The sequence below is a fragment of the Harpia harpyja genome, chromosome 10 (genome assembly GCF_026419915.1).
Source record: "Harpia harpyja isolate bHarHar1 chromosome 10, bHarHar1 primary haplotype, whole genome shotgun sequence".
In the NCBI taxonomy this organism is placed as follows: Eukaryota; Metazoa; Chordata; class Aves; order Accipitriformes; family Accipitridae; genus Harpia; species Harpia harpyja.
This window is the reverse complement of record NC_068949.1, coordinates 1558258-1570977: the sequence shown is the minus strand read 5'-3', so window position 1 is coordinate 1570977 and position 12720 is coordinate 1558258. Positions and strand designations below refer to the sequence as shown.

The window sequence follows — 12720 nt, the reverse complement described above, 5'->3', positions numbered from 1 at the left end:
CCTCTCCCCTCTTGCCTGCCTATGCCACAGCCTTCTAACATTTAAAGTCCCTTCCAACCCAAAGCGTCCTACGGCTCTAGAAAAAAAACACAGGCTCTTCAGTCATAGAATCATAGAATCATTTCGGTTGGAAAAGACCTTCAAGATCATCGAGTCCAAGCATTAACCATGCCCTGGAGTACCCTGTCCACTCGCTTTTTGAATACCTCCAGGGATGGTGACTCAGCCACTTCCCTGGGCAGCCCATTCCAATGTTTGATAACCCTCTCAGTAAAAAAATTTTTCCTAATATCTAACCTAAATCTCCCTTGCCTCAACTTGAGGCCATTTCCTCTTGTCCTATCTCCAGACACCTGACAGAAGAGACCAACACCCACCTCACTACAACCCCCTTTCATGTAGTTGTAGAGAGCGATAAGGTCTCCCCTCAGCCTCCTCTTTTCTAGACTGAACAACCCCGGATCCCTCAGCCGCTCCTCATAAGACTTGTGCTCAAGGCCCCCCTCAGCAAAGCCAGAGGAAGGAAAGAAAACTGATAGCAGCAGTTCCTTATTCTGATTTGCCTGCCCAGCTTGGGCAGCAGGGCTTAGCTCCCACCTGGGCTCAACCCAGCACATAATTTGCCTTAGTTCTACTTTCACTAAAGACACTAACAGTAACATGCTACCAAAACCTTGCCACACAAACCCAATACAAACCCACATCTCCAAAGGCATGATCTCACTTTGCCTGTGTCCTGGTTTCAGCTGGGATCGAGTTAATTTTCTTCTTAGCAGCTGGTGCAGTGTGTTTTGGATTTAGTGTGAGAATAATGTTGTTAAAGCACTGATGGTTTAGTTGTTGCTAAGTAGCGCTTATCCTAAGTTAAGGATTTTTTAGTTTCCCATGCTCTGCCAGCAAGCAGGTGTACAAGAAGTTGGGAGGGACCATAGCCAGGACAGCTGGCCCCCACTAGCCAAAGGGATATTCCATACCATAGAACATCATGTTCAGTATATAAACTGGGGGAATTGGCTGGGAGGGGTGGATCGCTGCTCAGGCATTGGTCAGCACGTGGTGAGCAATTGCATTGTGCATCACTTGTCATTTCTTGGGGTTTATTTTTCTTTTTTTAAATTTTTTTTTAAAAATGATAGTCATTATTATTGTTGTTATATTTATTATTGTTGTTGTTATTAGTAGTAGTATTGTTAGTATTGTTAGTATTACATTTTATTTTACTTGAGTTTTCAAATCGTTCTTATCTCAAACCCATGAGTTTTACTTTTTCTTTCTGATTCTCCTCCCCATCCCACTGGGTGGGGGGGGAGTAAGTGAGCAGCTGCATGGTGCTTACTTGCTGGCTGGGCTTAAACCACACCACCTTCCTTGCTGTCAGGCCACATGGCTGCCTCCTGTCCAGCTCACTGGCCACCAAGACCATTCCCAGCAGCCTCCAGCCTGTGCCATTGCCAGGGTTAGTCCCCTTCCAGGGCAAAAACTGGCATTTGTCCTTACCGGATTTCATGAGCTTCCTGCCAGTATGTGCTCTCCTCCTCCTTGAACCCTTTCACTGGGCACAGAGTCCTAGAGACCTTTTCAGTAAAGACTCAGGCAAAGAAGGAATTTAGTCCCTCGGCCCCATCTAAATCACCCTCCCCGTTCCGGAGCAGCCCTGCATTTTCCTTCTTCAGCCTTGGTCTCCAGCGCAATGATCAATGCTCTTCTTTTTCCTTTTGACTCCCCTTGCAACCACCAGCAATCTCAAGCTTTCCCAAAATCACACCTGCGCGATGAAGGCAATGCAGCTAAATGCCTTGTTTGTATCCGTCGCTGCTGTCACTCCCTGGCAGCTGCTTCGTGGCCCCTGCCATTGCCCTGTCCCTGTGCTGGCCCACCCCGCTGCCCCACACAGGGTCCCACGGCCCTGCTGTGCGGGCACAGCATGCCTGGGACAGAGTATGTTTGGGGGTGTGGAATGGTCCCCCCGGCATGATGCCCAGGACAGCCCGTGGTGCCCTGTCCCCCCCATGGACCTCCTGTTAGGCAGCCTCTCCCAGCTCCCAGTCCCTGCCTTGCTCAGGACGTGCCCCACAGGAGGCTTCGCAGACAATCCTGCTCTGGGGTCTGGGACAGGAGAGAAGCTGGGAGGCCTGGCCGGTCCCCCGATGTAGGCACTGATCCAGCAGGAGGATGGAGGTGGCTGCACAGACAAAACTAACCCATTAACTTTGGCATTTTCCTCTGCCAGGCACTTTCTAGCCCAGCCCTGCTTCTCCATTGCTCTCCACCACAACCTCTCCCCAGCGTGGGCTGACCCCATGGCAGCGCCCACCACAGGGTGCTGCAGAGCTCTGGGCACTCACACGACAACACCGTCCCGTCTGAAGGGCACAGCAGGTCCTGGAGGGCAGAGAGGTGGGTTGTCTTCTGCATCAGCCCCAGCACTGGGGGCCAGCCATGGCATGAGGAGACAGAGGCCAGTGTCTCCCTGTGCATTGAGAAATAGGTTTCTCTTGGTGATTCTTTACCCCCTGGAAGCACAGAGTTGCTCCTCTGCTCTTCTCTGGGGACATCCCTGCCCCAGGAGAGCCTTTCCCCATGGGAGTGTGTCCACGCTGGCCTGGCCAGCCATTCCCACCCCCTCCCCATGCTCCCCGCAGGGCCCCGAGCTGGTGGGGTTGCTGTGCAGAGTGAGCAGGCTGTGATGCCTGAAAGCCACGGGAAGGCAGTCCCAGGCAGATCCCTTCTCCAGGGGAACTGGGCACCCAGCTTCTCAAGGGTTGTCTTAGCGAGGTCCACGACCACGCGACCTGCAAGACCATCTCAGGATGTGGTTCTTGAAAGGTGCCTTCATCGCCGCAGCACCGGCTCCGGCATAGACTCCGCAGTACAGGTGATATTATTTCTCTGTGAAACCTCTCTTCCTGCATGTACCTGCAGGATGGAGATGACCGGGGCAGCTGGGGCTCCCTGTGCGAAGAGGGAGGTGTAGGATCTGGGCTGAGCCTCCAGGTACAGCCACAGCGAGGTCTGGCTTCACGCCAGGGCCATCCAGCCGGCTTCGGGGAGACTTGTGGGTGAACCCTGCACCCAGAGAAACGCTTCCCCGTGTCTGTGTGCTGCCCACGCAGCTCCTGGTTTGCCTCCCTATGTGCCAGTGTCTTTGGAGGGGTGTTGAGCACCCAGCCCCTGGATGTCTTTCCCACGTGGCTCCTGACTTCACGGACCTCCAACCTGCCTCCTGCCCAGTCTATCCCTTGCACCGAAACCCTTCCCCACCCTTGCTGCCTTTTACCTGCCCCAGATCAGTCAGACCGTGCTTGATGGCAGCTTTGGGGGAGCAACGCAGAGACAAAGGCCAATGAGGATTTGAAGTGCCAGGGCAGGGATTTTCCTCGGGGAGCATGGGAGACAGGCTCCAGGATCTCCCACGGGCAAGGAGAAGGGACCCAGTAGAAGCAGCTGCCTCAGGAGACAGCAAGGACAATGACAGTGGGATCTGGGGAGCTGCTGGCACCGTGCAGCAGTGGCCACAGCCCTCTGCAAGAGATGGAAATGCCCTTCCCTGCTGAAAGGCTGATCTGCTGGAGCACGGCTTTCCCACGTGGCCGTGGCATCACCCTGCTCTGCTTGCTGCAATGGGCAGTATTTGGGCTTCTTCAGGGAGACTTCAAGACCCCCCACACACACCTCCCCCACCTGTGTCCCTAAAAATGCCAAGCCAAGAGCCTTTCCAATGTCAGATCCAGGATCCCCCCCCCCATGCCAGAGTCCCCCCTGCCCTTTGCAAGTCACAGGTAGAGGGCAAGGTTGCCAGTGCCATGGGCAGAGGGAAGCCTGGATAGCTAGGTCCTGGGAGACGCCTGGTCTCAGGGGGCTCCGACACGATTGCTGGGGCAGGCTGGCATTTCCAAACTCTGTGCCAAGAGGAGCCAAGCCTCTCATCCATCATTTCGCAGATTTTTCCTGCAGCCATTCCTGCAAAGCAATTGTCCAAAGGCCCTGGAGAACTGGGTCTGCCTTTGAAGCTGGTGATGTTCTGAACAGGGCTTGGGAAGGCCCTTCCAGCTTCGGTTTCTCCACTCTTCTTCATGATGGTGGCACTATGGACAGGACACCGCAGGGTGGCACAGGCAGCCCCAGCCTGTTCCTTGCTGGCACCACCACTGCCGGGTGGGAGCTGAACCCTGCAAATGAGCCAAGGACCACGAGAGGTCTGCGAACAGCCCCTGCAAAAACAAACTTCCTTGGGGAACTGCTCTGCAACTCCTTTATTGAAACCATTAACAGCATCATACCAGGAATTAATGAAGAAGGACATAAAGCAAGGGAAGGACTCGCCTGGTTTAGTTTCAATTAACAGAAAGGAGAGGGTTTTCCTCCTGCCGTCTGTCAGGTTCTCACTGTTTGGGTGAAATGCTGATTCCTTCACCATCTCTTGCTTGGAGCATTTTTGCAGAGGCTTCTTCCTCCCACAATCCATTTTTTGCATGAAAATGGGCTCAAGTCACTGCTGGTGGTGCCTAATTTACCCAGTGTCTTGTGTAAAGCACTCCGCTAAAGGCTATGAAAAGTCCCCAGGTGCCTTTTGGGGTGGCAGCACCCTCTCTTCCATTCTCTGCTCCATCCCCTACCTGCTGCATGGGCTCAGGGCAGTATCCCTCTGGAGTCTCCTAATCCTAGACCTACTCACCCCACAATAAATAGTGCATGTTTGCAATGAAAATAATGTGCCAAAAGAACCCAACCTGTGATCAGAGCTCAGGGAGTAGCTGTCAAAAGCAGAACCATCCCTGAACCGAACTGAACTGCTGCAGCCAAGGCTTTAGAGAGGACATTGAGACCAAAGAGTTTAGATCTATTTAACTTAACAGGAAGTGGACTGATGTTAACACCAAACCAATTGGATTACATACAAGAATACCTGGGGAAACACTGACCCCAAAAGGGCTCTTTACTCTGAGCGGCTGCAATTCCACCAGACTAAAGTCAGTCGAATTGCAATGCGGCATATGAAGCTTTGGAGGAAACTTGACTCTCTCTGGTATTTTGAAACCCCCTAGAAATAAAGACTGCAACAGTGGGAGCTAAAAGAAATGCTGCATCCAAGAGTCTGCAGAGGATGTTAAAAAAACAGAATGAGTAGGAAAGGAGCAATACACACTGCCTCGGAGCAGAGGAAACACCTCATACTGAAACACCAAAAAGCAGCAGTCTAGTCTGCTTAACGGAAAGAGCACTGCTGTTCAGAGCGAAGAGACATGATTAGAAATGTGAATGTCTCTGTCTAGGGAAATACTGACCCCCCCAAAGTCTCTTCATTCTGCAGAGAGGAAATTCTGCTGGGTTTAAGCCAGAGAAATTGCAATGTGACACACAAAGTTTTGGAGGAAATGTGATTGTATCTCTGACATGGTAAAACCCCCTAGAAATAAAGTTTCAGGTGACTTTTAGTTTTTCTGGTTTGTTGCCTTCTACCATTTCATTCTGTCCAGAAAACAAAGTCTGCTTCTTTTGTCATTCCTCAAGAACTCTGTTGGAGAGATCATTGGTGGCTCAGTGCTGGACATTGCGCGTGTGCTGCCCACCGCCCTGGGTTGGGAAGGGCGAGCTCAGCACAGGACTGTGCTGAGACACTTGGGCAATCTCACGGGCGAAGGGAGGGAAGCACTTGACTGTGCATGACAGAAGTTCTGAAAGATGATGGAGCATGGTTTTAAAAATGAGTATTTCTGCAGAACACTACCACAGGGTCTTTTCCTCTGGAAAATATTTCCCTTCCTAGTTTTCCTAATTTCACTTTCCCAGGTGGCTCCATTGATTTAAGGAGAACCCCACTATTGTGGAGGAAAACCATGCACCTATGGAGGTCCCGTTCAGTCATTTTTCTAAGAGCACTGTTCCTGAAGAGCCACTCTGTAGGTCCATCTCAACAGATGTTCTCATCCTCACTCAAGCTGGTGGACACATGCTTTGCAAGCGTCTAAGATCTTAGGGTTGTGGTCAGCTTCCCACAGGTCAGCAAGTGAACATATCAGCTGAGGTTTGGTTTATGGCTGTGTGGATAAGTTTAGCCCACAGCAGGCTGATACAAGCTGAAGTAGTTTAGTGGCCCTGCAGGCTTTGTTGATGGGCACTACAATACCATGCAGATGGGCAGGTGTCAGAGTTCAGTGGTATCTTGATACACAATACAAACATGGTCCTGAGTTTGCCATCTTAAAACCCAGGAGTTTCACTGTGAAATTATTTCAACATCTATTCTTTTTATTTAGTAAATGGCTCATGTGAAAAAGTTGTACCTAAGAAACTACTGTCACTGGAGTGCAACTGTGGGTTTCTAAATTTAAAAAAAAATTGTGTTTCACTGAAAGTCATGTTTCCAGTCTCACTGTGACTCGAATTTGTTGATTGTTAATGTCAGGTTCTTAGCAGCCATGATTAGCTGTCATGTCATTCCTGAAAGCTTCTCCGTGAGCAAAAAAGGATGTAGGGAAAAGGGGTGATGGTTTTTTGGAAGTTGTTGGCTGAAAATACCTGGTCAGGAAGCAGCTCATCTTAACCTCTTCACTGGAAAACTTTCTGAGATAGTATGTTTTTCCTGATTGCTTTTTGAAGAGCCATTTTGACATCCTTGTTCCTTAGGCTGTAAATCATAGGGTTGAGCAGGGGAGTGAGGATGGTATAAGTGACAGAGATCAATGCATCCTGATCCGACGAGTAGCTGGAGTCGGGTCTCAGGTAGATGAAGGAGGCACAGCCGTAATGAACAATCACTACTATCAGGTGAGCACTGCAGGTGGAGAAGGCTTTGTGCCTCCCTGCGGCTGAAGGGATCTGCAGGATGGCTAAGGCAACAAAGAGGTATGAAATAAGGATCAGCATCAGTGGGATTGTAAGGACAGAGATACCCAGGGTGAAGATAATGGCCTCACTGAGGTTTGTGTGAGTAAAGGCCACTCGGAGGACAGGGGAGATGTCACAGAAGAAATGGTTGAGTTTCCTGGATGTATGGAAAGGCAAACAAAATATCAAGGGGGTAACCACCTGGGCAACCAGAAAGCCGCTCAGAGCAGAAGCAACCACCAGCTGAGCACACACTCGCCAAGTCATGATTCTGTTGTAGTGCAGGGGGTGGCAGATGGCAACGCAGCGGTCGTAGCCCATGGCTGCCAGGAGGAAAGAGTGGGAGCACCCCAAGAAAAGGAAGAAGTACATTTGTACAGCACAGCCTAGGAAGGAAATGGTTTTTCTCTCTGCTATCAAGTCTACCAGCATCTTGGGGACAATGACGAAGGTGTAGCAAGTCTCGGAAAATGACAAGACGCAAAGGAAAAAGTACATGGGTGTGTGAAGGCTCCGATCAGCCCATATGATAATCATTATAGTGGTATTCATGCTCAGAGTGACCAGGTACAGCGCCAAAAACACCACAAGAAGCAGCTTCTGCAGTTCCGCAAGGCTGGAGAAACCCAGGAAGATGAAGTCTGTGGCGAGGGTTTGGTTGTTGTTCCCCATGGAAATGAAAGGTTTTCTCCGGACATCAGGCAGCAAGAAAAACAGCACCCAGGTCACAGAAAGTACAAGGTGGCCTGCTGCTGTGACAAAGAGAATTTTTGCTCGAGTGTGCCTCACAAAACCCCTTTCCTGGCCTCTGTGCTTGCAGTGTTGGTTGTCCTCCTGGGACAACAACAGTGTTGTGTGTTGGCTTGGGACACGCAACGGCTGGTGGGCGCTGTGGGCAGCTCCTGGTCTTGCTGCAGCTCCCGAGAGCGCACAGGTAGCTCAAGGACACATGGCTCCTTCTCTGTGATCTGGGGAGCTCTGATGGCACAGTGGCTGGAGCTCACCTAGAAAGCACCGTCCCCTTTGGGGAAGTCCCATTTCTCATCTTCACAGTGGAGAAAGTGGCAACACCTACCTACGTGCAAGCACGCTGCAGGCAATCACTGCAAGGGCAGGAAAGTTACAGCCTGGAGATAGAGGGGTGGAGGAGGGTCTGTGAAGTCTTTCTTGTAAGCTGTGATTTTGGGAACGTGACTGAAAAACCTCCTGAGACCTGCAAGGAAGGAAACATCATTTCAGAGCCTCTCACTCATACAAGGGGTGTGTTAGCTCTCAGTGACATGTGAAGAGCTGTATAAGCTGAAGCGCTGGAGCTGCTGGCAATGCTGTGCTGAGTGGATGGAGAAGAAAAGCAGGTAAAACAGGGTTTGAGCAGCACAGCTAACTCCCACTGCAAACCCATGGCAATCCTTGACCCCAAGTCGGGGTTATTCCAGCAAGGGGAGCATGTGTAAACAGCTGCCGGTGCTGCAGTAGTTTCCAAGAGGAGACACGTGGAGAAGAGTCTTAGCTCTCCCCAGGAACGAGGGAACCATTTGCCCTGGGATAGTGGTGGACATAGATGGCATGTTTCCTTCCTCATACAAAGGGCAGTGATGCAAAGGGGTTTTGTATGAAGGCAGCTCAGACCTTCTTCCTTCTGCAAGGGTTAATGCATGCCAGGACAGCAGGGCTGTGTGCAGGGTCCTGCTACAGGACCTCTCCCTCTCCTCCCCTCCAGTCCCCAGCACTGGAAAATAAGGATGCAGAAAGGAAAACTGTGGAGCCAGGGGAAAAATGAGCCAGAAACCATACCTGCACTGGCCAGAAGGATATTCAGGTGTGGAGCAGGCTTGCAGCCCTTGTGGCTGGAGGCATCACCAGCCTCTCTGATAGTCCTAGCCCTCCTGTCCCTTTGGGCAAGGGGACAGCAGCTACCAGCTCTTATGGAGGGGGCGGTGCATATTCATTAATCCACCTAAGGACTGCTGTGTCCACACCAGTGATAGGCATTGTTAAGTGGTTGCAATGGACATAATTAAGAGCTGATCTATTTCTCTTAGGCATGCCAAAAATACCATTGGCAATTCTCAGTAATGGATGTGTGCTGAACTCAAGACTCAAGGATTTTTCCTAAGCAATGACTAGGATCAATCAGGCACTTTTAGTTATTTCTTCCTTGCAGAGACTGAGGGAAAAAAAATCTCTTCCTCTTCTGTTATCATTTACGGTTGCAGACAAAGTCCTCATCTGCCTTGGACTCAGTGGGCTTGCAGCACCCTCCACTGCTTTCCTTTGCCCCTGCTGTGGGAAGGGACAGTCAGGCTCAGGCTTTTTTGGAGGGATGGGTTTTGTGGCTATACCCCAAATCTTATAAAAGAATAATCGAATCATAGAATATCCTGAGTTGCAAGGAAAGCATGAGGATCATTAAGTCCAACTCCCAACTCCACACAGGGCAACCTAAAGGTTAAACTACATATCCAAGAGCATTGTCCAAACACTTCTTGAACACCAACAGACTTGGGGCCATCACCACTTCCCTGGGGAGCTTGTTCCAGTGCTTGACCACCCTCTCAGTGAAGAACTTTTTTCCTAATATCCAGTCTGAACTTTCCCTGATGCAGTGTTAAGGCACTCCCTTGTGTCTTATCACTGGACACCAGAGAGAAGAACTCAGCACCTCTCTCTCCATCTCCCTCATGAGGAAGTTGTAGACAGCAATGAGGACACCCCTCAGTCTCCTCTTCTCTAATCTGAACAAACTTGGTATCCTCAGCCACTCGTCATAAGTCATGCCCTCTAGTCCTTTCACCATCTTTGTTGCCCTCCTTTGGACACATGCTAATATTTTTATACTTCTTATATTGTGGAGCCCAAAACTGCACGTAGGACTTGAGGTGAGGCCACACTGATGCTGAGTATAGGGGACAATCACTTCTTTTGACTGCTTAGCTATACAGTGCTTAATGCACCCCAGGACATGGTTGGCCCTTTTGGCCACCAGGGCACATTGTTGACTTATATTGAGCTTACCATCCATCAAAACCCCCGGATCCCTTTCTACAGGGCTGCATTCCAGCCTCTTGTCCCCCGGACTATATGCACCTCCAGTATTACACCATTCCAGGTGCAGAATTGAGCATTTGCCCTTGTTGAATGTCATATGGTTGGTGATTGCCGAGCACTCTAATCTATCGAGATGTCTCTGTAAGGCCTCTCTACCACTGAGGGAATCAACGACTCTTCCTGCTTGCTGCCTCTCCTGGGATTGCAGAGTCCTCAATTCACGTTGCACACTCGCATTTAGTGCTTTCCCTTTTTAAGACTACACTTTGGATGGTTTCTCATTTTGTGAAGCTCCCTGCTCACCCCTGGGCTCACACGGTCCCTGCAGAGCCCCTGAGCTCTCCCGGTTCCTCTCCAGAAGGATGAGTGTCTGCGATTAGCTCTAGAGCACGTGTGGCAGCTCAAGGCAGGTAACTATGAGACAATTGTCCACCTCTATTTGCACTAGGCACTGACACCTGAGCCCTGGATCCAGACCTGGGTCCCCATCATATCACTCTAGGATGCTGAGCTCATCCTTCAGGCCACTGGGGAACCAAAGCCAAGCCAGAGGATCTTTTTGGGTGCCATTTATTCCCTGTATTCTTTGCATGATCTTTTGAATTATAGCCCGGTCTTCAGGACCTGCCCTGAAGATCTCTGCAGTGAGATGACATTTTTTAACGAGATAGTACTGGGGAGTCAGCTGTGACAATGTTGTAAACATACGCAACATGCTTCAAGGTCAGACACAACAGGTTTATGCATTAGCAGAGTTGGGATGAATCCAGACATTTCTCTATGAACATGAGGATCACATAGACAACAATAGCAATGAACACCAAGCAGAATGCAGAACTGACCTGAGATACCACGGGTGTCATGACTACACAGGGCTTAGCAAGTTATTACAGGTGAAAAATGGCTATGAAATCCATTTGCTCACTGCCTCCTTGAGCTCCTTCTCCAAAAAGCAGAGAGCAGCTAATTCCAGCAGTGTGATTTGGCTTATCAGAGCATGGGTACCAAAGAGAGGTGGAGATTCTTCCTCTGTTAACCCCTACTTCTTTTACTTTTCTTGGCTGGACACCTAGGCAGTGGCAGCCAGAGGTACATTTTCCCCTGTGTAGGTGTTGTGGTTTAACCCCAGCCAGCAACTAAGCACCACGCAGCCACTCACTCACTCCCCCCCCACCCAGAGGGATGGGGAGGGAATCGGGGAAAAAAAAGGTAAGACGAAAACAAAGGTAAGACTTGTGGGTTGAGATAAGAACAGTTTAATAGAACAGAAAGGAAGAAACTAATAATAACAATAATAAAATGACAATAATAATAAAAGGATTGGAATATGCAAGTGATGCACAATGCAATTGCTCCCCACCCGCCAACCGATGCCCAATTAGTCCCTAAGCGGTGATCCCCCCAACCCCACTCCCCCCAGTTTATATACTGGGCATGACGTCACATGGTATGGAATATCCCTTTGGCCAGCTGGGGTCAGCTGCCCTGGCTGCGTCCTGTGCCAACTTCTTGTGCCCCTCCAGCTTTCTCACTGGCTGGGCATGAGAAGCTGAAAACTCCTTGACTTTAGACTAAACACTACTTTAGCAACAACTGAAAACATCAGTGTGTTATCAATATTCTTCTCATACTGAACCCAAACCACAACACTCTACCAGCTACTAGAAAGAAAATTAACTCTGTCCCAGCTGAAACCAGGACAGTAGGGCAGTGATTCAGCTGAGCCAAGGCAGATATCCTACCACTGGTTAGAAACCCTTGGCCTGGATGGGTATTCAACTCCCCCCACGCACCCCACAGGCCCACAGGAGCTGGGATTCCTCCTGCCACAGTTCAAGAGTGCACAAAAGAGGTGCTTGTATGTGAGCCCCTGGTCTGAATATCCTCTTTAATCAGTGGGGAGGGAGGGTGGCAGTTAGCTGCTTATGCTAAAGACCTGGAGGCTTTTGAGGTGCCGGGGTGGTCCAAGACATGTACAAGTGTCTGCAAGCCCTGATGGAATGATTCTGAGGGACCCAAGTCCTTCTTGTGCATTAACACTACACGTGAGTGGGCCTCCGCTGCATAAGGGTGACATTAATCGTTCTCCAGCCTACCTTCGCCAAACTGCCGGGTCCCTGCTGCCTCCCCTGGGATTGCAGAGTTCTTCTTTCCCCAGGGATACCTCAGTTCCACACTTTACCTGTGGGTGTCTCCACCTTCGGTGCTCTCTCAATTCGTGGGGCTCTACTCACTGCCTACTGGAGGCATGCACTGTCCCTGGAGATCCCTCAGGCTCTCCAGGCAGCTCCAGTTACCCTCGAGAATGATGTCGTCTGCCAAGTCAATAGGGGAGAACCCCAAGTATGAAACACGGTGACCAGTCATTGCCTCCACTGTCACCAGACACTGATGGGTGAGTCTGAAATCCCTTCCTCAGTTGCTAACGGGTAACAGCGTGACTGACAGGTTTCTGCTCCTGCAGCCATGCAGAATCCTGACCAACGTCCTTCTGGGGGTGCAATCGCTCATGCCTACTCCTGACACCAGCATTGGAAGAAAAGCCCATGGCACACAGGAGATCCCATTCTATTAGATGCTATGAGGGATTCAACTCTGACCCAGTGGTCGACACCTTTATACCGGCTCCAGGTGACAGAGAGCAAGTTCACGCCTCAGTAGAAGAAAACAAACATTGCTGTAGTCACATTCTAAACAGAAATTATAATGAGAAGAAGAAGAAGAAGAAGAAGAAGAAGAAGAAGAAGAAAGAAAAAGAAGAAGAAGAAGAAGAAGAAAAAGGTCAAGACTTCTATGGGTTAGCCTGCAAGACATTTCTGGAGAGAGATGGGAAGTTTATCACTA

General features: G+C 50.0%; 1 protein-coding gene across 1 annotated transcript; it reads right to left on the bottom strand.

Annotated features, from left to right (window-relative positions):
• Positions 1-6549: 6549 nt before the first annotated feature.
• Positions 6550-7500, bottom strand: LOC128147303 (olfactory receptor 10K2-like). The gene has a single exon (XM_052799763.1). It carries the CDS (start codon positions 7498-7500, stop codon positions 6550-6552), a length of 951 nt encoding a protein of 316 aa, XP_052655723.1.
• Between the last annotated feature and the right edge of the window lie 5220 nt (positions 7501-12720).